General features: G+C 44.5%; 3 protein-coding genes across 7 annotated transcripts in view; 1 reads left to right on the top strand and 2 right to left on the bottom strand.

The window, feature by feature from the left end:
- Positions 1-2,216, bottom strand: part of ago1 (argonaute RISC component 1) — a 36,094-nt gene extending 33,878 nt beyond the window's left edge. For both annotated transcript variants that reach the window (XM_061239643.1, XM_061239635.1), the window contains exon 1: positions 1,838-2,216. In XM_061239643.1, the coding sequence (XP_061095627.1) occupies positions 1,838-1,862 (25 nt within the window). In that variant the 5' untranslated portion in view covers positions 1,863-2,216. The remainder of the gene's footprint in view (positions 1-1,837) is intronic.
- Positions 2,217-5,406: 3,190 nt separating this feature from the next.
- On the bottom strand, positions 5,407-9,563 carry LOC133142347 (acetylgalactosaminyl-O-glycosyl-glycoprotein beta-1,3-N-acetylglucosaminyltransferase-like). Its single transcript, XM_061263517.1, has 2 exons — positions 9,367-9,563; positions 5,407-7,235 (listed from the first exon to the last, which is right to left on the bottom strand). Exons 1-2 carry the CDS (start codon positions 9,428-9,430, stop codon positions 5,869-5,871), a joined length of 1,431 nt encoding a protein of 476 aa, XP_061119501.1. The 5' UTR covers positions 9,431-9,563; the 3' UTR covers positions 5,407-5,868.
- Positions 9,564-10,951: 1,388 nt separating this feature from the next.
- On the top strand, positions 10,952-22,977 carry dhdds (dehydrodolichyl diphosphate synthase). 4 transcript variants are annotated; one of them, XM_061263552.1, is made up of 9 exons: positions 10,952-10,970; positions 12,945-13,023; positions 13,646-13,762; positions 14,560-14,702; positions 16,132-16,248; positions 17,080-17,181; positions 19,276-19,390; positions 20,151-20,258; positions 22,102-22,977. In XM_061263552.1, exons 2-9 carry the CDS (start codon positions 12,961-12,963, stop codon positions 22,348-22,350), a joined length of 1,014 nt encoding a protein of 337 aa, XP_061119536.1. In that variant the 5' UTR covers positions 10,952-10,970; positions 12,945-12,960; the 3' UTR covers positions 22,351-22,977. The 4 variants fall into 4 exon arrangements, with proteins under 4 accessions (XP_061119536.1, XP_061119519.1, XP_061119512.1 ...); XM_061263535.1 differs by lacking the exon at positions 10,952-10,970 and adding an exon at positions 11,199-11,436; XM_061263528.1 differs by lacking the exon at positions 10,952-10,970 and adding an exon at positions 11,724-12,207.
- The last annotated feature ends 104 nt before the right edge of the window (positions 22,978-23,081 follow it).

The following is a 23,081-nucleotide window of genomic DNA, read 5'->3' as shown; positions in this document are numbered from 1 at the left end:
ATGACAGGCGAAGACGGCTGCAGAGGCCCTCGATTAAACATTTTACAGCGATCCAATCTCACCAGCGTTGTTGGCGTAGACAGCCAGGTTGCTCATTTAGCCAGGGTAATTTGTAGAAACAAAAACCTGCATACGCCAGCCCTCCAGGACCAGAATGCCTGCCCCCCTCCCACATTGGCTTGCGGCTGCTTGAGGGGGGTCCTCGATCTTACCGAAAAAGGGCCAATGTGGGTGCAGCCATCTGCCCCAACCGTGCGGTCCCACACCTGATTCAACTAATCAAGGTCCTTAGCGAAGACTCTAGCGGTTGGTTAGTAGAATCAGGTGAATCAGATGCGTAACGGCCTGGTTGGGGCAAAAGGCCCCACCTACATTGTCCCCCTTTCTTGAAGGTTGAGGATGAGGGCCCCAGACTTAAACCTTTTGACTGGGTTAAAATACGCCTCTCCTAATACAACACAATGGGATGGGATATCCCGCATCTTAGAGGTCTTCAGCCCAGGTCGGGGAGAGCTGCAGGGTCTGCATGGTTTTAATGGTTTTTTTTTGTTGTTTTTTTTTAAAGCAGCAGCCAATTCAAAAGCAGCATCCAATTCAGACCCAAGAAACCGGGTGAGTGGAGATGACTGTCCTAACTGGCCACGGTCATTGATGAGCAGACCTGAGCAACAACGGATCCAGCGGAACCTGCAAGCGCGAAAGCACCAGAAGCGCACGCCTTTGATCCAAGCGGAGACATAATTTGCATAATTCCGTGACACTGTTTGAGTCAGATACACATGTAAACAAATGCTGGAATGGAAGGATGTCCATTACTGATCATGACATGCATACATAAATACACACACACACACACACACACACACACACACACACACACAGGTCGAAATAACTGACATAATGCTTGACTGTGTCAAAACAGTTTTCCTTTTAATGAGTCCCACTCCCAGCATATAAAGCCCAAAACAAAATATATTAGAGCTGCTCTTAATACCCAACCAGTAGCAGCACCAGCGGGTAAGATGCAACGTAGTTAACATTTTCACAGAATAATAAAAAAACAACTTGAAGCCTATTGACCACTTATTTTGGACCCTTCAACAGGACATGAGACTATTTCAAAACATAGGCAATTCAATAGATTAAAATTCAAATTAGGCTTACAGCAGCTGTTTTACTGAATGCATCTGGCGTGTTATGCAGCCAAAGGATACATTTGTGTCTGACCAACATACGGACATTGGAGACAAACTACAAACGACCACTACCAATCCCGTTGGCCGTTAGCCACGGGTGGTTACTCTGGGCACACCGTTCGTGTATTATTAACGGAAGACTTAATAATATTAACCTAATAATTACAAGAGAAAGGTGTCACTCGCGTTCGGCAGGTTGCGCGAAAGACCCCGGTTGTGTTTGAGGGCAGGTTGCCTCACATGCCACCGCGTTTTGAGGTTCCCACGACCCCCCCGCCCTCGCCCCTGACCTCAAACATTGTCATTAATCTAAAGCCCCCGTCTATCGCCATCAATCTCCCCCCACACCCGTTCTTCACACCCACCGAAGCTGCTCGGATTGTTTCCGACAATATCGATTTGTTAGCTGGCTAACGTTAGCCAACTCGCTAAGCGAACCTACCCCCGCCTGCGACAATCTTAACCGAGCAATCTGGTGTTTGATAAGGTAGGCACCTTGGGTGGATAGCCTGCTAGCTAACAACTGCAACACACGTTTACCGTTACCTTGCTATGGACCATTCCCGATTTACTTCGCCCAGTTCCATCGTTCACCTCGGATGAAACCACCCTCCCCAACTTGGACGCAGAGGTTGACTTACCGGTGCCAGAAGGTCCTGGTTCCATCCCATCCACTAAGCCACGCTGGTGCTACAAAATCCAGGGCTCTGTCGCCACAACGCCGGCGCTACAGTACCACTTCGCTTTCCAGCCGCCTTGCCTCTCGGCGTGCAGGCTTCTCCGTCCTCGCTACGCCCCCCCGCCCCCTAGCCCTGCTGGAGCCCCCAGATCCGCAGAGTTCCACCACCGATAACCCCGGGACCGGTCCCTTTAAGTCCGCTCTCCAAACAGCTCCTGGCCGATTGCGCCCTTCTGTGCAATTGCGTGCGCTTTCCGGGCTTCTCCCTCGGCCTGGCTAGGCGAATCGCCCGAGAAATAGTGCAGGGGCTCCGGTGTGTTGTGCTCCTGTTCGCCGTTCCAGCCAGGACTTTCGAGCGGAACAAAAAAAAGGGACAAAACCCCCACCAATTCAGAAGCTTCCCAACACACAGAGACCTTTTTTTTAGTAAGCGCCCCCTTTTGGTAGGCGGGAGTTGCAAACGTGCGCGGATCGTTAGAGAGTTGGCATTTTTCAGTAGCCTACGAAAACACATAACAATATGTACCCGCTTCTTAACCTTTGTCACCTGTCGTAGCATACCAGGTTAAACTTAGATTGAACATGGGTTAATGGCACATCCGTCGTTTTGAAAACAACAAAGAATGGTCTTATCTCAATTACACGGACAATTGCTATATTAACTGCAATATATTTAACTTATGATTACATTCATGATTACAAATCACATTAGCGAACCGGCCGCATAGCCTACTATTGTAATGTCCGATATATGTTCAACCTTTATACCCTCTATACATTTCCGTTAATGTTTCAGAATACTCAATTAACCATGTTTACGTGTCAAATTCACAAATGGTTACTCAAACACAATGTCTAGAGAAAATATGAATACGTGAAGATGCATACAATGCATTCTTACAAAAGTAAATATGTTGCTGCTTCCCATAGGCCAACAAATAAAAGAGCACCGGCATTGTGGGTTCAGGTCCATTGAACAGTGTGAATGTTCTATGGGACGATGCACATTGCTAATTTATTCGTTTATTTTTTTATTAGTTTGTGGCAAGCGGTCACATTTGGTGCAGATGGCTCTATGAGTTATCCAGACATATGCTTATCCTGTCATCATATGTTTTGCTGTCATATGATATGGCGCAGGTTTCAACTTTGTATAAGAAAACTGGTCTTAAATTGTTGTATATAGGACCGGAGAGGAGAAAGTGGAGTTAATCTAAACTAAAATTTCCCTTGGGATGAATAAAGGATCTATCGATCTATATATCTATCTATCTTCCAGTTCTCCTGAATCCCATTATTTATGTTTTGTTTTTTTGTTTTTGCATAATCTCTCTCTCTCTCGCTCTCTCTCTCTCTCTCTTCAACAGCCAAAGATGCTGCTGATACTGCTGTGTGGTACGCAGCCAATGGGGAGAGACGAGGCACCTGCATGGGTCACATGGGTGTTGTGGTGTGAAAACCGTTTGCCCTGCTAGAAGCCACCTCTGCAGCCCCGACCAGCAGCTTCAGCTCCTACATAGGGGTATATCATTCTCTCGCACTGTGTTGCGTAAGATATAATCCACTGTCAGACTAATCTACAAGGCCCAAGTCATTATCTTTGTAGTATTCTCAGCACTTGAAATTCTACTTCCCTCGAGGGTCTTTCAGCACACTTGTCCCTGGTGATGGGTATGCACTTTGTTGTACGTCGCTCTGGATAAGAGCGTCTGCCAAACGCCTGTAATATAAAGTCATTTAACACCTGTTCTACACAGACAAGTAGTTTGGGCAACGGTGCGCACCAGGGTAAAAATCCAGGTTCAGAAAGTAAAAGTCGTCCCCATTATTTAGTTCAAAATACCTGGATTTGTGGCTGCTTGAGGGGGGTCCTCGATCTTACCGAAAAAGGGCCTAATTATTCAGGGAGGGAGAACTGATTGGTGAAATCAGCTGGCTGAGTTCACAGGTGGAAGAAACACACGGCAGGACTACATGAACTTGCTCACTCTTGAGAATCGTCAGCAAAGTGCCATGCAGCAAGTCCAACCTCAGTTCCTTCAGCTCAGTGCAAACATTAAAGGTACAATAGGTAATTTCGGACTTCTAACAGTCAAGACAGGAATAGCAGCAACAAACAACTTCAAACCACAGCACTGTTTATCCCTCCCCCTTCTCCGTAAATGCGTTTAATTGGCTGTGGCAATTAGAACCAATTTTCAACCACTGAGCTTGAATTATTGTACAATTATACAATGTTTTGGTACAGTGTCGGGCCGTCAACTGTATATTTTAAAACCCGAATTAAAGGACTATGAAAGACTACACAGGCAGAGGGTGAGTCAACACGTCAGTGAGGCTTTTTCAATGGCAGGAAGGGATTTTAACAATGGTCTTGTAACAATGTTTTAACACAAAAAACTTACCGATTGTACCTTTGAGGGCCAGTTTCACTAGATTAAGCCTAGTCTGAGACTAATTTCTATTTTGAAAGGACATTCTCCACAGACTAATTTCTATTTTGAAAGGACATTCTCCACACAAAATTCAGTTTAGATCAGGACTAAACTTAATGTATCTCTGAAACCAGCCCTAACTGTACCAAATAGCTCTGTTGGAGGACACTGAACACGCTAATACCAGGCCTAAGCCTTTGTGGGCGTTGATATTTTAGTGTGGAACTTTTAAAGGAACTTCAGGAATCCTGTAGATGATGAAAAAGAATGAACATGTTTCACCTTTATGAAAATTTATTAATAAGCCAGCTTACACCAAAAGAATATATATATATTTTTTCCCCTCTTGTGCTCGCAAAGTGGTTTTGCTGCCACCAGGTGGAGCAACATGTATGTACATGCACACACACACACACACACACACACACACACACACACACACATATATATACAATGACAGAACCAGCATGCATTCCACCTAGCTTAAACATAATTTGGCCCACGCAACTTAATTTGGCCAAATTATAGAACTTGTAAAACCAGTTTTGTTTTTAAATGAAACAGAAGAGCAATTCAAACACCATGCATCATCCATGCACTACAACATTTCCTTAGCTGGATGAGCCACATACCAAGCCCTAATATATACACTCAGTGAGCACTTTATTTGGTATTTATTTGACTTCTTTTTTAGTCTTATTAAGTCTTCTGCTGCTGTAGTGTATCCACTTTGAGGTTTGTGGCATTGTGTGTTCAGAGATGCTCTTCTGCCTACCACTGTTGTAATGTGGTTATTTGCATTACAGTCAGCTTTGACCAGTCTGGCCCTTCTCCTCTGACCTCTCGCATTAACAAAGCATTTTTGCCCGCAGAACTGCTGCTCACTGGATGTTTTTAGTTTTTCACACCATTCTGAGGAAACTCTCGAGACTTGCCTACTCCTGCACGAGTGGCAACATGAGCCTGTCCATATCCAAAATTATTCAGTCCTTATTCAGAAACACAAAAGCTCCAACATTACCTTAAAGCCTACCGCAACCCTCTATTTCCAACCCCACACTCCCTTACCCACCCCCCCAAAACAATCATGCCACGGACAAAATCACTGAGGTCACATTTTCCCCCATTCTGATGGTTGTTGTGAACATTAACTGAAGCTCCTGACCTGTATCTGCATGATTTTATGCACTGCACTGCTGCCACACGATTGGCCGATTAGATAATCGCACGAATAAGTAGGTGCTAAACCTGAGGTGTTATGTTCCAAATAAAGCGCTCAGAGAGTGTATACAGTATACACAGTATATCTTCTGGATTAAATCTTCCTTTAAAAACCATTAAAGCCCACCACCCCCGGAGTGAGAAGCAAGAGAAAGCCAGTCGTGCGTTGACTGAGCTCGTAGCCCCCGTGTGCTCGACTGGATCCGGACGCAGCACGCACTCTGCCGCTCTGTCCTGCAGCCAGCGCAAAGCCAAGCAGTGCTGCTGAACTCGCTGCTGAACCCGCTGCTGAATCCGCTGCTGAACTCGCTGCTGAACTCGTCCCCCGGACGCTCTGCTAAAGAGGATCGGGTATTCCGCACATCAGCTCCGGGGCGTGGATACGCTCCCATATGACCATGATCTCGTAAGTCTGGAAGCCGTGGGCCAGAAAAATGTCCCGGAAGAGGCAGGGGTCCAGCGGGTAGGTTAATTTGGCCATGGCCCTTTCTCCCACGACCAGGAAACCGAAGTGCATGCTGGGTCGCAGGCTGGCCTTGTCCAAGCACAGGCCGATGTAGACGTCGTCTATGGGCATCAGCGGCACCGTGGGCGACATGCCCAGGATGACCTGGGCCGTGGATCTGGACAGGAGGAACCCTCCGCCGGTGCAGTAGGGGGGGAAGGTTTTGCCAGCGTACACCTGCGGGGGGATGTAGTACTTGCTCACGGCCCACCTGATGGGCTCGGTGGCGTACAGCACCTGGCCCATGTACAGGTGCGGGGGCGCGCCGGGCGTGTCCAGCCCCTGCAGGTACGGCACGAACTTGTCGGTGTTGGCGAAGATGTCGTCGTCAGCGTTGAAGAGGAACCGCACCAGCGGGCACCGCTCGTGCAGCCAGTCCAGGAAGAGCAGCTGCTTGATCGTCAGGTTGAAGAAGGTGTCCAGGAAGTCCCACTGCAGGATGTCGCCGTAGCGACGGTTCTCCATGCGCAGGAGCTCGTCGGAGCGGCCCCGCAACTCGCCCTCCGCCTCCCGCCCCGTCAGGAACACGCGGCGGATGTTGGCGTTGTTGATCCGCCGCTCCGCCCCCCAGGTCTGCCGCACCACCTCCCGCCGGTCGTAGCTGCTCGGCGTGGTCTTGATCACCAGCAGCAGGAAGATCCCGGCCGAGTGCCGGCGCGTCGGCCCGCACTTCTCCGGCACGTCCAGCAGGCGGCGGAAGTACCGGCAGTGTCTGTACAGCAGGAAGTCCTGAATCTGCGGCTTCAGCTCCGCAAAGCCCGCGACGTCCCGCTCCGAGTTGTTCTCAGTGCACTCGTACACCTTGGTCTCGTTCCTGGCTTCCCTGAGTGCCTCCAGTCTGAGGTCCCAGCCTTTGACGTTCCTGTCCTCCTCATCCTCATACTCATCTTTGACATCTCCGTCTTTGACGTCTCCGTCTTTGACGTCCCCGGCTTTGACGTCTCCGTCTTTGACGTCTCCGTCTTTGACGTCCCCGGCTTTGACGTCCACGCCTGTCGCGCTGGGGGGCGTGTGCGCCCTCACTTTCGACGTCACAGCTGCCCGCAAGGCCGCCTTAATGTCCGCCTCGACGTCTGCCTTCGCGCGGAAGTACGAGGGTCGGAGGTCAAAGGTGGTGAACAGGATCACGGTGATCAGCAACGTGACGATGGCCCAGATGAGGAGACATTTGAAGGAACCGGACTGTCTCTTGAGCACTCCTGTGTGTGTGTGCGAGAGAGGGAGAGAGAGAGAGAGAGGGAGAGAGGGAGGGAGAGAGGAAACACATTTTGAAAACTTATATAAACAAATGTGACCAAACAATCTCAATTTGGAACAGAGCAAAATCAAAGAAAAACTAAAAACCCCAGAATCAGCAATGAAAAAAACAGTCCAAATTTAAAAAACTTAAAGCAAGAAAAGCTTGTGGCCATGACAGCATTGACGTTCACCGCTGAGCTGCAGCTGGCCCAGCTCAGATCTTATCCTCCAAGCTGGCTGCTTCCCTGAAAACTGGAGCTGGGGGGGTTATTTCCCCAATATACAAGAGTGGAGACAAATTAGACCCAAATAACTACCGAGGCATTTGTGTAAGCAGGTTTTCTGCAGTATTATTATATGTACTGATCTCTTCACTCAAGGGTGAGGTGTTAGGCAGGGATGTAACTTCTCCCCTACTCTATTTAACACCCATATGAATGAGTTAGTGGTGTTTTTGGAACAATCGACAGCCCCTGGCCTAACACTAAACAAATAGGGGGCTGACATTTGCTTAGGAGGTAAGAGCAGTGTCCTGGAAGTGGGCAGGGTTGCCGGCTTGATCCCACACCCAGGGTATGTCTAAGTCTAAGCTCCTGACAAGCTGGTTGGTGCATTGTATGGCAGCTAATCGCCGTTTGTGCGTGTGTGTACAATTGATGGGAAGCATCAATTGTACAGCACTATATAAATGCAGTCATTTACTATTTAAACAAGATGGTAGTTAAATTCCTCCTCTATGCAGATGATCTGGTGCTGCTGTCACCCACCGAAGGGGCTACAGCAGCATCTGGACCTACTCAAGCAGTACTGCCAGAACTGGGCCCTGACAGTAAAATACAAAATCTAAAATAATGATCTTGCCAATGAGAGAGAGACCTTTTGATTTTCTTGATGTTCCTTTATTGAAACACAAAGCCTTTCAATTAAGGTTTTAAAGAAAATCCTATCCCACATCCATATTTACAACCCCACCATACCCCCCCAAAACAAACCAAAACTAAAAAAGTTGCCAAAACATCAACCCAAACATAGCTCATTGAGAAGAGAGATCATTCTGGAAGATTTTTTTACGGCCTCCCCAATACGCCAGAGTCTCTGGGATTTTGACACATCATGCATCATTTTAAAGATGTCATTCTCTGCCCTCAGGCGCGCAGAGACATACCCCTTAAAATCCTGTCGTACCGGCACCACACCTCTCAGCCTACTCCTGCACAAGATGCGCCTGTCCATATCCAAAATTATTCAGAAACACAAAAGCTCCAACAGTACCTTAAAGCCTCCCGCAACTCTCTATTTACAACCCCCCACTCCCTTACCCACCCCACCCAGCAAAACAAAAGGGAGAGAAAGAGGGAGAGAGAGGGAGAGAAAGAGGGAGAGAGAGAGCGAGGGTGGGAGAGTGTGAGAGAGAGAGAGAGAGAGAGAGAGAGAGAGAGAGAGAGAGAGAGAGAGAGAAGGCCAAGAGAAAGACACTGTCACCTCACAGCAAGAAGGTACCATTATTATTTTTACTCCAAAAAGTTAAAAAAAATAGAATAATAATGTATGGTGGCCCAGTGTAACATTTTTAGATACAGTCATCTTGGTGACTTTGGTTTTGCATTTGGGGTAATAAAATGTAGTTCACAAAACTACAAATTTTACTGGACCTTTTAGTATTGTTAGCTGAACAGCATAATATACAATACAATATAATACAATTTGAAATTTTGCTTGCTGAGCCCAGCATTTTGTCCCCCTTTGCTTTCCATAGTTCTCTGTTAATTATTTGTTTAACCTGTTTCTTGTTTCCTCATTATCATACACACGTGAATGTCGCTTCCCCTTGTTATCTGTCTATTTAAATCTGTCTGTTGCCTTTGTAGACTTCTATTGGCAATACTTTGAGCTTGCTACTGGTCCCTCCGAATCATGACACCCACTTAAATTGGGTGTCCAGCAGTGGTTCCCAAACTTGGTCCTGTTTTGGTTCTGTATGCCCACACACTGGAGTACAATATACAATTTTTCAAATAGTTATATAACATGAACATTTGACATCAAAAAAATAGGCAGTAACAACAATAAAAAATAATAATAGAAATGTACCTCTGAGTGCCTTGTGGAAAAAACCTGTCTTCAATCTGTTAGCAAGACGACCAGAACTTTTCATTTTTACACTTTGAAGAGTAAATTAGCTTGCACTTTACTCTTCAAACTTGCATTTAAATTAACTAATGTACCCCACTTCTGCCTTTACCGCACTAGTATCCATTGGAGCTCCAATGTCTCTGTTTGGCATTCAGGTCCCTGGAAACCACTGTGCTGATGAAGTGGATATTTAACGCTCTATTATTTAAATAGTTTCTGAGGGCAGCATTAGATTTAATTGCTCAGGCACCCAATCAAACAATGAGGAGGTTGAGTCAGTTGTCAGAAGTGGAATCATGTCAGGACAACATTCCTTTCTTTCTTATCCAACATAGAAATTATTACATCTCAAAAGATTTTTTTTTTTTTTAAACCCATTCAAACCATGTTCTTACCAGCAAGGTTTACAAAGCAAAATTCCACTACTGTAACTCTTGGAAAGAGTTGCAGAACAATACATGGATAAACAAATACATGACTCCTTTCATTGCTGTGTTCCAAACACTATGATGCCCTGAAATCGGGGGACTATGTATAAACACTGCTGTCATTTCTTCATAGTGAAACCAAATCCTATAAAAATGTTAAATTAAAATCTAACAATGTGCACTTTAACCACATATGATTTTTTTTGTTGTTACAAATCACAAATTGTGGAGTACAGAGGCAAATAAATAAAAGATGGGTCTTTGTCCCAAACTTTATAGAGAGCACTGTGAATATCATCAATTAACACATTGGTTATTGGCCGTCATTAGTCAGCTCATGGATATGATTTTGCTCGGTAAGAATGAATCTTCATGAACAGAAGTTGAAGTTGAAATCCCGCATTATATTCAAAAACAGAAACAGTCATCCTTGAGATTCAAATATCTGGACACCTTATTTGGGACATACTAAAACTCCCATCCAACAAGCAACAAACTTTCTCAACCAAACAAACTGGCCACGCACCTCGGCCTTCTGATATTTGAGCCATTCCTGCAGACGAATCAATGTTGTGAACCGTTAGTATTGTTGGTAACACAAAGTTTTACCAAATAATTAAAGTGACCGTTTTCTCAGGAAGCAGCAAATCCGATGTTTGTGTCTTGAGTCAGGAAAGTATTTATTGCAGGAAGCCAGCATGAAGGATTCACACAAAAGTATCCATCGAACCATTGGAGTTCGGGGACTTTATACAACACATTTGCATGTATTCAAATTTGGGTGCTAAATACAGTGTGACCTCTGATTGGTCATTCGTTATACAGGGTTGCCCTATAGTCTGCAATTCCTACCGCTGTGTTTTATTGGTTGTCTGTAAAACAATGGAAGCTTCCTGCGGACATTAACATGCATATGTGAAGTTTTTGTAATACACAAATATGTCTGTCTCCCAACAGTATAGTATAAAGAAACATTAAAAAGACAGTTCACGAGGACCGCGTTGGCGCAATTGGCTAAGATGCAGCAGACTTGCGGTTGCAGTTCGCTGCAGTTGGGGACCGGGGTTCAAGTTTGACCGGCTCATGTGGAGCAGCATAATTGGCTCGCTGCTCCAGGGGGAGGGACTTGGCAGGGTTAGTAGATCGCCGCACAAAAAAACACCTCGGGCGCCTCCGAATCACGGTTACCAGCATGTGGGGAGACGGCTTGAAGAAGGCGTGTCGCTCTCCGTAGGGCCGCCCGAGGGACGGGGTGTGGGCGGTGTATCTAATACTAGCTCTAATTGAATCAGACGGGGTACAATTGGCTACCAAATTGGGAGGAACAAAAAAAAAAAAAGACAGTTCACGTTTTTGGGGTTTTTCTTATTTAGCGAACAAGCTGCTTTGGTGTGGACTTGGAATGCTTTTTTCATGCTTTAGACCACAAACCCAATTTACTTATTGCACACAAAGTTTAACTGTGTTCATTTATCTTGCTGACAGACCATGTTTACTTAATTCAACAAATTTTAAAACGTTAATTTAGAATATAATGCATTTCTGTGCAACCTGCATGGTAAACTCATTATTTTACTGCAAAAGTCAAACAACCAATACGGTGAGGAACAGAGAAGTTATTGGCAAATTTGTTCTTAATCTAACTGACTCAGTTTTTCCCATCCAACAGTCAGGCAACAGGTGAAAAAGATTTTTGCCAGACTCACTGATCCTCTGTGAAAATACTTCAAAAGTGTATGACGATTACTATTGTACTGGTCACTTCACATCAGGAAATAAGTAAGACGCACTGTAGTCCCCTTTGAACTGGTGGTACCACAGTTGCGGTGGAAATTATTTTTTGACGTTCATCCTCTTCTCCATAGATAGATCTTTGCTGCGAATAAGCAAACGGAAGCTATGGTGGCGATTACTTTTTACGTCAGAGAAGAAGCGCAGATATTTCGATTGCCCGATATTCTACTCCTCTACACATTATTAACAGGGCGTTGCTGCGAAAGAGCATGCATGCTCAGTCAACTTACCCTGGTTAATGATAATAAAAAAATAAATAATGACATCAGTTCTGTAAATGATATAAAAATATGGATAAAGTAACATATTGTAACAGCGTACCGAACTCTTATGGTCGATGCGTAGGCAATAAGGATCTTGCTCTTCAGTGAAAACGAGTTTTGTACAGTTATTACAGTTTATTGAGCTAGGTTCTAGAATTGGGTTTTCGTCGAATGTTATAAAAAGCTCAACCACTAAACTCTTACTTCTCGAAAACAGTTAAACATTTTTATTTCGAGGATCTGTGAGAGAAGTCGCTTTTCTAAAGACGTCACGTCTTCCATACGGAAGAGGACGTCATCTTATAATAATCCGCGTGAGTTGGAACCTAACATTTTCTTTTAAACATTTATGAAAATGTTGTTTAGTACCGCTAACTCTGTGACAATTTTAAACACGTAATATCAGTGCCATTTCGCTCGGTATATTGAAATACATTTTTAGAGCTGTCTTGCGCGGCAGCCTTAGTAAAATTGGCATTCAATTCAACCAATGTAGCTAACTAGCTAGCCAGATGTACAATTTGCCCTGCAATGCATTTCGTGTGCAATTGTCCTTAACTTACTTGTGATAGACAGTTTCCTACAATTTTAACTATAAGGAATATCTGTCCGAAGCATTGGATCGCTTATCACATGCACTGGTGTACGTCCTGTAGTTATGTAGCTAGTGGTGTTGTTCTATGATAGCTGACCCTCTTTGCTATAATATTGCCATAACTCGAATTTTCACGCTCATTTCTGTGAATTGATTGCTTTATGTGTTTTTTCCTCGTGCTAAGAATGGTTAAGCGGTAAACTGGGTAAATAAAAACGAAAAACCGGGAAGTATATCGCTATTGTTTCAGACTGGAACTGTTTGGGTTACGTACAACGTACGTGTACAGTATATGTCGTTAAATACTTTTCTGGCCTCTGTCACGATAATGTTGGCTTTTTAGCGAAAGGTCAAGATTGTGCTTGTACCTTCATTTTGGTTAACTTTTACTGATGACATTGCCATTTGGAACCTGTCTGCATAAATGGTAAAAACAACATTTTATCATTCGAGTAGATCCCAGAATCGCAAGATGTCATGGATTCGAGAAGGGGAACTGAGCCTTATCGAGCGGCTCTCCGCTAATATATTGAAGGTAATATCAGTGTTGAACATTTAACTTCTGAATTTTTATGGTGAGATTGTTTGGAATTTTCTAGTGTAAATCAATATTTTAGTCACTCCATTCCAGTAAAGCCAGGATATTAAATTATATTAATTGCAAAAAATTGCTTGAGCGTATTTTTGTGGTATCATGGTAAGTTGCATGGTAGTTAAGCGATCACTTAGGCTTCGCTCGCTTTTGAGTTACAATATTTGGTGTTATTAACGATGTTGTTTGTCCATGTTTAGCTTGTTTTAACCTGCATTTGTGATCTGTGTTTACTTATCAAAGGAGTAACCGCTGGTTGATCCGCCTTTGATTTGCCTTTGATTTATTTGTCACAAGGTCGCCTTTACAACAGACAGCCATCCAATAAAATGGCAACTAAAAATGATTTGTTCTAATTTGTCACTCTGACATCTTTTCAGTATTCTTCTGTTTTTTATTCTTTTCGTCTTTTTTTCTACCTGTTGTTTGTCTGACACTTCGTAGACAACAAACTCAAACTGCAAGCTCTGAAACTTTCAATATAGAGGAATTCAGTTCAGGTGTCAGTCCATGCAAATTGGCCTTGCAATTCATTGGCTCCCTTGCCCTGATCTCCACCTTGCAGGCTGGGCCGATGCCCAAGCACGTGGCCTTCATCATGGACGGGAACCGGCGGTACGCCCGCAAGCGCCACGTGGAGAGGCAGGAGGGGCACACGCAGGGCTTCGACAAGCTGGCAGAGGTGAGGACACGTCACGTCGGAGGAGACCTCACATCACGTTTTATTGAGCAGAGAACGATTTTAACCGAATCGAAGTACAAAGCAGTGCACGTGAAGGTCATAGGGCAAACAACCAAAAAGGTCAGATACGGTGCGGTTCATGTATGACGGGTTGTAAGTCCATGAACACAAGGCAGATGAGCCAAGTGTGTAACTACCATACCGAGACATCTACCAGTAAATGGTAGGAACTCCAGTAAATAAAGAGATGAATGGCCCTGTGTGTTCGAGTACGATTTGTGTGCTTTTGTTCTCATTCCGGGTTGTTGGTCAAAAACACAAGAGACGGAAGCACAGGAGGTTTATGGTGCTTTACTGGTTGAGGACAATGATGAATACTTGCAGGAAGTGACAGATGCATGGGACGTTTCTACCAGGCTGGCACCATGCCGCGTGGCGGCACTGTTGGTGGCGTGCTCACAAGCTGATAATATTCATCATTTCTTTGTGTGGCACCTTATTTGACATGGTTTTTTTTTTTGGCAAAGCCATCCTTCCAGACTCCACTCGGAGGAACCCAGCTGATGGTATCAGTTTATGGCGTGTCTGTGGATGGTATCTAATGCGTTTTCAGTGAGGTCTGGAATGATTGAAGCTGCGATACATTGATAAAGGCGTCTACAAGATGAATAACAATACGACAGAGATGTTAGTGTTGGCAGTTCACAGTGGATTTTTCTATAACCCAATTTTTTTTTTTCATTTGTGCACATGTTTGATCGATTGATCGATTGATTGATTGATTGATTGATTGACAGACGCTGCGTTGGTGTCTGAACCTGGACATCCGGGAGGTGACGGTGTACGCCTTCAGCATCGAGAACTTCAAGCGCTCCAAGGAGGAGGTGGACGGCCTGATGGAGCTGGCCAAACAAAAGTTCGCCCGGCTGCTGGAGGAGCAGTGAGTGGCGGCCATTTTAAAATGTTCGAGTAGGGCAGGGGGTGTCAAACTGAATTCCCATGTGTCTGCGGGTTTTTGTGGTTTCCTTTAAATCCTTTAAGGCCTGGAAAACAAGGCGTGTGCATTCTTTAGTCAATCAAAGATTTAAATGAACTACAAGTGCTGAGAACATCCAGAAAACACCCAGCAGACACTGCGGATTGACACCTGTGGATTAGGGAGTTTGGAATGTTTTTTTTTTGTTGTTTTTTTTAATAAATGGATAGGGATTTAATGTGGCACGGAGTTAGCCACAGTAAAAACCCACAGCACTCCCAATTCGTGAGATTTTGCGCAGTTCGAGGTGGTCAGGTTTTGTACAGGCGAGTGTAGTGCACTAGCACAACCAGCAGAGGGCTCCAGCTCAGGATGCTCACCTGGCAAAATCCTTAAACTGCCAAGAGTGCTTTTACCCATCCTGAAAATCTTACCATGCACAGCCTTCCTTCACAGCTTATTAAATTCCTTATTAGGTATAGGTTCTTTTTATTTTTATTATTACTTAAGCTGCTGTGTGTTCAGTGCTCTTCTGCATACCACTGTTGTAATGTGTGGTTATTTGCGTTACTGTCACCTTCCTGTCACCTTTGACCAGTCTGGCCCTTCTCCTCAGATTTCTCTCATTATCAACATGTTTTTGTGTTTGATGTTTTTTTTCTTTTTCGCACTATTCTCTCCAAACTAGCGGCTGTTGTCCGTGAAAATCCGAGCAGTTTCTGAGATACTCAAACCACCCTGTCTGGCACCAATAATCATTCCAAGTCACTTAGATCACATTTCTTGCCCATTCTGACATTTGGTCTGCAAAACACTCAATCAAAATCTATCCAAATTTACAGGGCATAACATTCACGTAGGAAATCATTTTACAAACATGCATACTTCGACAAAAATTGTATGTATTATTATTGGATCAATATGTAACACAAACCAAAATCTCGATGATATGAGAACCTCAAAAACAGGAAACATATGCAGGTGGGCCTTTAAAGGTGTAATAGTTAAGATACAATCCCTTCCGATCATTGAAAAAGGCTCCCTGACATGTGGACTCACCCTCTGCCTGTGTTCATCGTCCTTAAATTCAGGTTTCAAAATATGCAGTTGACGGGCCGGCCCTCTGTACCAAAACATCGTACGGCTGTACAATAATTCAAGCTCATTGGTTGAAAATGAGTTCTAGTTGCCACAGCCAATGGCTTTTCAACGGCAGCACGTTTATAGAGAAGGGGGAGGGATAAACAGCGTTGTGGTTTGAGGGTGTTTGTTGCTGCTGTTCCTCTCTCGGCCGTTTAGAAGTCCGAACTGACCGATTGTACCTGTAAAGTTGTTTATGTGGACGGGCCTTTCGCGCTGCACGGTCGTGACTGTGCCCTCTTCCTCCCGGCAGGGAGAACCTGGAGAAGCACGGCGTGTGTATCCGGGTGCTGGGGGACCTGGCCCTGCTGCCACTCGACCTGCAGCAGGCCATCGCCAAGGCCGTGGTGTCCACCCGGGGGCACAACAAGTAGGCTCTCACCTCCAGGACCCCTTCCCATGGTGGCCTGAGCTGTGCCCGATTGTGCTCTGCGCAGGATGTTTTATAGACGCCTCGTCTGTTGCCCGTTACGTTTCGCTGCGTATTGAATGTCCAACTGAAATGGATATTATGAACAAAATGTTGGGTGTCAGTGCAGGCAACTGAAATGGATATTATGAACAAAATGTTTGGTGTCAGTGCAGGCAACTGAAATGGATATTATGAACAAAATGTTGATGTCAGTGCAAGCAACTGAAATGGATATTATGAACAAAATGTTGATGTCAGTGCAAGCAACTGAAATGGATGGGCATCCCTGGTGCTGGAGAGCTGCAGGGTTCAAAATCAGCAACAGATTCTGACGGGGAACCGGGTGTGGTGAGATGACTCTGCTGCTTTCATTAATAAATCAGTGGTGCTGTGTGACAAAGAAAGCCAGCACACCCTGCCGCGCTCTATGACCAGGGTTGCCAACCATGTTTTAGGTCCGTTGCATTGCATTGCATTGCTAGTATTGGGATAAAAGTGATTTGATTCTTAATTTTGACTGTGGCATCTCAGTGAGGGGAAAAAACAACATGCAGGTGTGAGATTACCCCTTTTGACATGGCAGTTTGCCCCCAGGGTGCTGTTGAGGGCAAAAATATAGCCAACCAGCTGCAGTGGATTATCTAGAAAGCTTGTCAAATCTCAGTGAAACTATCTGTGTGGGCAGGTTGCACGGCAGGTATAATTAAGTGGAGGCGTAGCTTTTTCAAGTTGCCCAGTGTCTCCTGGTGTGGCCTTCGCACTGACACGGGGCATTCTCTCTGCAAACAGGTGTTTCCTGAACGTGTGTTTCGCCTACACCTCCCGACACGAGATCACTAACGCCGTGCGAGAGATGGCCTGGGGGGTGGAACAGGGCCTCATCAGGTCCAGGTAAGGGTTCGTCCTGTGAGTACGACGCGTTTTTAAGATCTTTAGTGACACGGTACCAGAGTCTCGCATCTTCTTCTCATCAGTAACTCATCATCATCATCATCATCATCACGTCTCATTCACAATCTCATTCTCATGTGGGGGGGGCGACATTAGCTCAGGAGGTAAGAGCGGTCTGGTTGTGGGTTCAGTCTCCCGCCCTGGGTGTGTCAAAGTGTCCCTGAGTAAGACACCTAACCCTCAAATGCTCCTTGCGAGCTGGTTGGTGCTGAGCCCGTTGCCATTGGTGTGTGTGTGTGTGTGTGTGTGTGTGTGTGTGTGTGTGTGTGTGTGTGTGTGTGTGTGTGTGTGTGTGTGTGTGTGTGTGTGTGTGTGTGTGTGTGTGTGTGTGTGTGTGTGTGTGTGTGTGTGTGTGTCCATGTCCATGTCCATGTGCATGTGTGTGAGAGAATGGGTGAAGGAGAGGCATCAATTGTAAAGTGCTCTGGATAAAAGTTCTATATAAATGCAATCCATTCACCATTAGATAGCAGTAGGGGTAATTTTAAAAACATTTATCTTCAGAACATTTAGCAGGAAATGAAGGCAAGCAACAGGTGATGTACAGTCAGTTGCGTTGTGATTAATTAAAGGAATATCCGCATCTTGGCTGGGGAAAAAAAAGGTCCACAGCTCGGGAGCAAACTAGTCACAGAACAGAGAGGAAAAACAGTTTGTATGCTCTTCACATTGTTAAGGAACATTGTGGAAATTTTGCTCAGGAATTGACAAGTACACGCTAAACGCTTTGCCACAGCCAGAGCTGGTTCTCTTCAGTTTCAGGTCAAGATTAATGGACCCTTTTTTGGTGACGGGAGCAGATGTTAATTTGCAAGTGCAGATTTTTTTTTAGATGGTTCAGACTTCACAGTGGGACTGTGTGTACGACCTCAGCTGTACTGTTAAAGCACAGCCACCTCACTGGCACAGATTGTGTTTCCACTCCTCTCTGTAAAACCTTTGAATGAATGAATGAATGAATGAATGTAGAAAGTTCAGGGCTTTGAATGTGATTAGACAGGGGTTGGGACTCTGTTTCATTCAGCTCCGCCCAGCAGGTGATTCGGCTTGCATAGCCTCATGTTTAAAAACGGAATTACAAAGGAAGTGTGCAGTTTCACACTTGAAATCCCCTGCATGGGTAACCGGCCTAGCAGCAAGGCGTTAGCCTTGTCAACATGGGCGTTGTATGGCAGTGTACGTTTTTGGTAGCGATTCCTCGTTAAATAATGTTGTGGGGGGTTTTGACGACGCAGTTTCCTTTAAGTAAGGAAATTAAATGTGCGCCTCGCTGATCACTATCTTGTAGCATGGAACGGCCTTTTGTGTGGATAAGAGTTGCCAGCCTGTGAACAAGAATGGTGTGATGACATTTGACTGCATTTCTCATAAGCACATTCACACCTTTGTGAACCTTCCTTCAAAGCTACTTTGTAACATGCTCTGAAGGCAGCAAAATGGAGAGCATTTAACCTATGTGAAGCCATAATTTCACACCAAGGTGACACATTCATACGGCAATGGGCGAGAAATCAAATGTGATGCCTGTGTGTGACAGTCTTCAAAGAGCTGGAAAAGGTCCTGTCTGTGTGGTTTCTGTAGGAGGATTTTGAGACTTGCTCTTTTCAGTTCGGGGGCTACAAGCAGTCTTCCTTTGAGCGCGCTTTGTGACCAATGCCACTTTAACCCTGAATTGCTTCAGCAGAACATCCTGGTGTTAATGTAGTGTAATGAGCCGGAAGCGCCAATGGCTCTCGAAAATGCTGTCTGCAAAAGCAAATGAACAATGAAAATGCTGTGTTTTAGGCCACAGACCGTCGAGTGCTTCAGCAGGCACTAGTGCCATCCATGAAATTATGAATGAAAAAAAAAAAAAATGACATTAGAAGGTGGCATTAAAATTGCAGGACCACCACGATACTCAACTCAACTGTGAAGCGCATTGTTAGAACTTCAGACGACAGATTAGTCTTACAGACTCACACCGTTGCATGACAAACTTCCCGTAGACAGCAAACTAGATATGAAAAACTAAATATATATATATCTTTTCAGTGACGTCTCAGAGTTGCTGCTGAGTGAGTGTCTCTATAGCAGCAGTTCGCCGGATCCAGACCTACTCATCCGTACCTCGGGGGAAGTGCGACTGAGCGACTTCCTGCTGTGGCAGGTAGGCCACACCCACATCCTGTTCCTGCATAGGACGGACAACACCCCTTCTCAGTCCGACCATCTGTTAAGGGAAAAATTAACCCAGAAAAGTCGGATTGTCTGCAGCAGACGATAAAACTAACATCTAAAGTAGTGTGCGTGTAACGCCAGCTTGTACAGGAAAGCTTGCTTATTAGATTTTCATAGTCATAGGCAAGAAGAACCCTGCTCCCATGTTTTATGAAAGCACTCAGGTGATCCACCACTTGTCTTTTTCTTTTGCGATTTCAGAATCAAGTCTCATGTCAATGAGACGGTGGAGTAATGCTTGATCGGAATTGTATTACAACGGCAAATTGGAAGACATGACAGAATTTGACATGGCATGGCAGAATTTGAAACGGATGTATTTATAACATGCAAAAATGAATCCTGCTGTATTTATGTGTTACTGTCACAAAAAGTAATAATAGTAGGGATTGAACCAAGTGCTGTGAATTCTTCCTTTTAACCAGAGTGAACCCTTTTGTTTTTTATTTTGCAGTACCTACCATACAACAGTTCAAATGGTGCTCCCAATTGTGCAGTATGAGCTATTTCAGTTAACATATTAGTTATGAGCTGTTTGGTATATTATAAAAGTGAAAGCTAGCCAACAGTACATTGTAGCTGACAGCGCTCAATATATTAACCTACTTCTAGTAGAACTGAGAGTGGTACCATGCTGCTGTTCTTGCCTGAAGGTGAAAATTAAAGTAATTATGTCATTTCTGTGCCAGACCTCCTATTCGTGTTTGGTGTTCCAGTCAGTGCTGTGGCCAGAATACTCCTTCTGGAACCTGTGTGAAGCCATTCTACAGTATCAGCTGAATTACCTGTCCCTGCAGGTATTTTCCTGTCACTTTATCCATCCATTACATTACAGTTATTGTAGCTGAACCACCAACCTTCTGCGTCCCAGTAGGCTACAGGCTGCTATCCATCTGTTCATTTTTAGAATCCAAAAACAAAGTGGAGGGGTTTGAGGCGAAGCCGGTTGCTATCGTGTAAAATTTTTAAAAATCGATACTGAACTACACTACTCTGAACTATAAATGCAAAGCATATTAGCCTTTACTGTAGGGGGATGCCCAACAGTAGCCCTGGAGAACAACTGCGCGTGTTTTTTTCTTAATCTTTAAACACCTTTTACATTACATTACATTACATTACAAGGCATTTAGCACTCTTATCCAGAGCGACATACAATGAAGTGCAGATCAAACAAGGAACAAGTGAAGAGGACCCGAGAGGACAGTACGGTTCCGAGTCCTAGCATGACCTTAAAATCAGCAAAAGACTTGAGGCCCAAGAAACCAGGCGAGGGGAGTTCATTGGATAATAAACTGCTAACTGGTCACTTAGATGCTGCGCAATAATGAAGCTACAGATCCTGCAGCCCTCGAGCCACCCCTGGATGGCAGGTCAGGAGACACAGTACAGTGCAAAAGTCTTCGGCACAAAGATGCTTTGGAAAATAATGAAATTTAAAAATATATAAATATAGAAAGATTCACTATAAAGAGCAGTGAACAGCGTAAAATGAAATCGATCAATATTTGTGTGACCACCCTGCACCCTTAAAATGGCACCAATTCTCTTGGTGCACTGTCCTGCTTGCAGTTTTATAAGAAAATCAGCTGGTAGGTTGTACCAAACATATTGGAGAACTTGTCCCAGTTCTTCTGCAGACTTTGGCCGTCTCGCTTGCTTCTGGCTGTCCGGGTAAACCCAGACGGCCTCAATCAAGTTTTTAATCTGAAAAGTGGTCTACTTTTATTTCACAAAATTTCACTGGAACATTTTATATTTTGGGATAATTAGTGTTGAGAAATCTCAAATTTGCTCTTTTGTACAGACACTAATGCAATTAATTACTGCAAATGGGGCAGCCTGTAGCATAGTGGTTAAGGTTAAATGACTGGGACACGCAAGGTTGGTGGTTCTAATCCCGGTGTAGCCACAATAAGATCCGCACAGCCACTGGGCCCTTGAGCAAGGCCCTCAACCCTGCATTGCTCCAGGGGAGGATTGTCTCCTGCTTAGTCTAATCAACTGTACGTCGCCCTGGATAAGAGCGTCTGCCAAATGCCAAAAATGTAATGTAAAAATATCTAAAACCAAATTTATAATTTGAAAAATCTTGGATGCCTTTTACACAGTACTGTATACTGTACTGTACTGTATACTGTCAGCAACATTAATCAATTAACTATCTAGAAAATAAAAGCAGTTGTACTACTGGCATTAAGGGCCTGCCCTAGGCTCTTACTAGATTGTAAAATATGTATTCCTTATTATGTGTTATAATAGAAAGCATGGTGCTAATGATAATTAAAATTAATGAAATATTGAAATAATGAAAATTATAATACACCATCCTTCACTATCTGAAAGCCCTCTGCTGTGAAGGTGGGAAGTTCAGCTAAACCATTGATGTGCAGCACCCAACTACTGTGTTGTGCGGCCGCCATTTTGTGCCAAAGTGCTGCCGAAAATCTTGGCTGAGCTTGACAGGCACAGGGACGGGAGGGGGGGGGGGGGGGGGGGGAGATGGTTATCAAGCCAATTATTATGGGGAATTAGGTGGGCAGATTGAGAGGGCCAGGATTGGGAATTTGGCTAGGAATGCCAGTGAAGTCCTGTGATGAGCGTTTTTTATTTATTTATTTATCATTATTTATGTTGCAGAGAGCTCGAGACATGCACAAGGAGCAGCAGGCCCTCCAGCAACTCGAGGCTGACCGCCGCTGCGTGGCCGAGCTCCTGATGCATTCTGGGAGCGCTAAGGGCAACGGGAAGGACCCCCAGAGCCGGCAGGAGCACCTGCTGACGTACGCGACCGACCGGGAGGACCGGGTGCGAAGCTTCCTGGAGGCGCTCCAGCTGCAGAGGGACAGTTACTTTAATGACCTGAACGGTCAGGTCCCTCCCGTCTGACCCACAATGCACCACTACAGAAGGGCAGTCGCTCGTCCCTGCAGATGTGTGTGCATATAGGTGAACTGAGAAGGCTCTTTTACCCCTATGGGGCTTTGAAATATTTAATTTTACAAGGTAACGGGAGAAGTCTGCGGAAAAATCTATCGTTTGATATGTATGCGCGCGTGCATGTGTTTATATGATAATTATATTTTATCATGTATACATAAATTATAACATAAGATTGAGACACCAGTAATATTGACTGCCTTGAGGGGCACACACACTTGTGTGCACGACCAACCTGTGAGCATTGTGGTCTGAAAAAAGTCAAAATAGAAAGTTCTCTACAAGGAGAAACTCTGCATTTGTGAGCTGCCTTTGAACCAGTCCTACTCTTCAGGATTGTGTGCATATTTAACTACATACTGAACACAATAGGTCTTTGGCTAGATTTCTCCTTTGACTTGAATACATTTGTTATTTTATTCTCACTTAAATGTATTTTTTTAAATGTGAGACCACCACACCTACACATGTTAAATGTAAAACAATTAAGACGTTTATTTTGATGATAAACTACCCAGCTGTTGGTACGTGGTCCTGTAAATGTAATTCGAAAGGTATTAAAATATAATGTCTGTAGACCAGTTACAGAATTGCGTTTTCTCTTAAGAATGTATTTGAACTTTCAAGCCAATATAACAAGGATATATTGTGAAAGGGGAATCCACACACTGAATTCCAAA

Source organism: Conger conger, chromosome 1 (assembly GCF_963514075.1).
Source record: "Conger conger chromosome 1, fConCon1.1, whole genome shotgun sequence".
In the NCBI taxonomy this organism is placed as follows: domain Eukaryota; kingdom Metazoa; phylum Chordata; class Actinopteri; order Anguilliformes; family Congridae; genus Conger; species Conger conger.
This window is presented reverse-complemented; position numbering and strand designations above follow the sequence as displayed.

Excerpts from the sequence above, each read along its gene's own strand:
- LOC133142347 (XM_061263517.1), bottom strand. The coding sequence starts at position 9,430 with ATGAAAAGTTCTGGTCGTCTTGCTAACAGATTGAAGACAGGTTTTTTC. Across the intron at positions 7,236-9,366 it reads TTTCCACAAGGCACTCAGAG|GAGTGCTCAAGAGACAGTCC; the intron begins GTACATTTCTAT and ends ACACACACACAG.
- dhdds (XM_061263552.1), top strand. The coding sequence starts at position 12,961 with ATGTCATGGATTCGAGAAGGGGAACTGAGCCTTATCGAGCGGCTCTCC. Across the intron at positions 16,249-17,079 it reads TCCACCCGGGGGCACAACAA|GTGTTTCCTGAACGTGTGTT; the intron begins GTAGGCTCTCAC and ends CTCTGCAAACAG. Across the intron at positions 20,259-22,101 it reads TGAATTACCTGTCCCTGCAG|AGAGCTCGAGACATGCACAA; the intron begins GTATTTTCCTGT and ends TTTATGTTGCAG.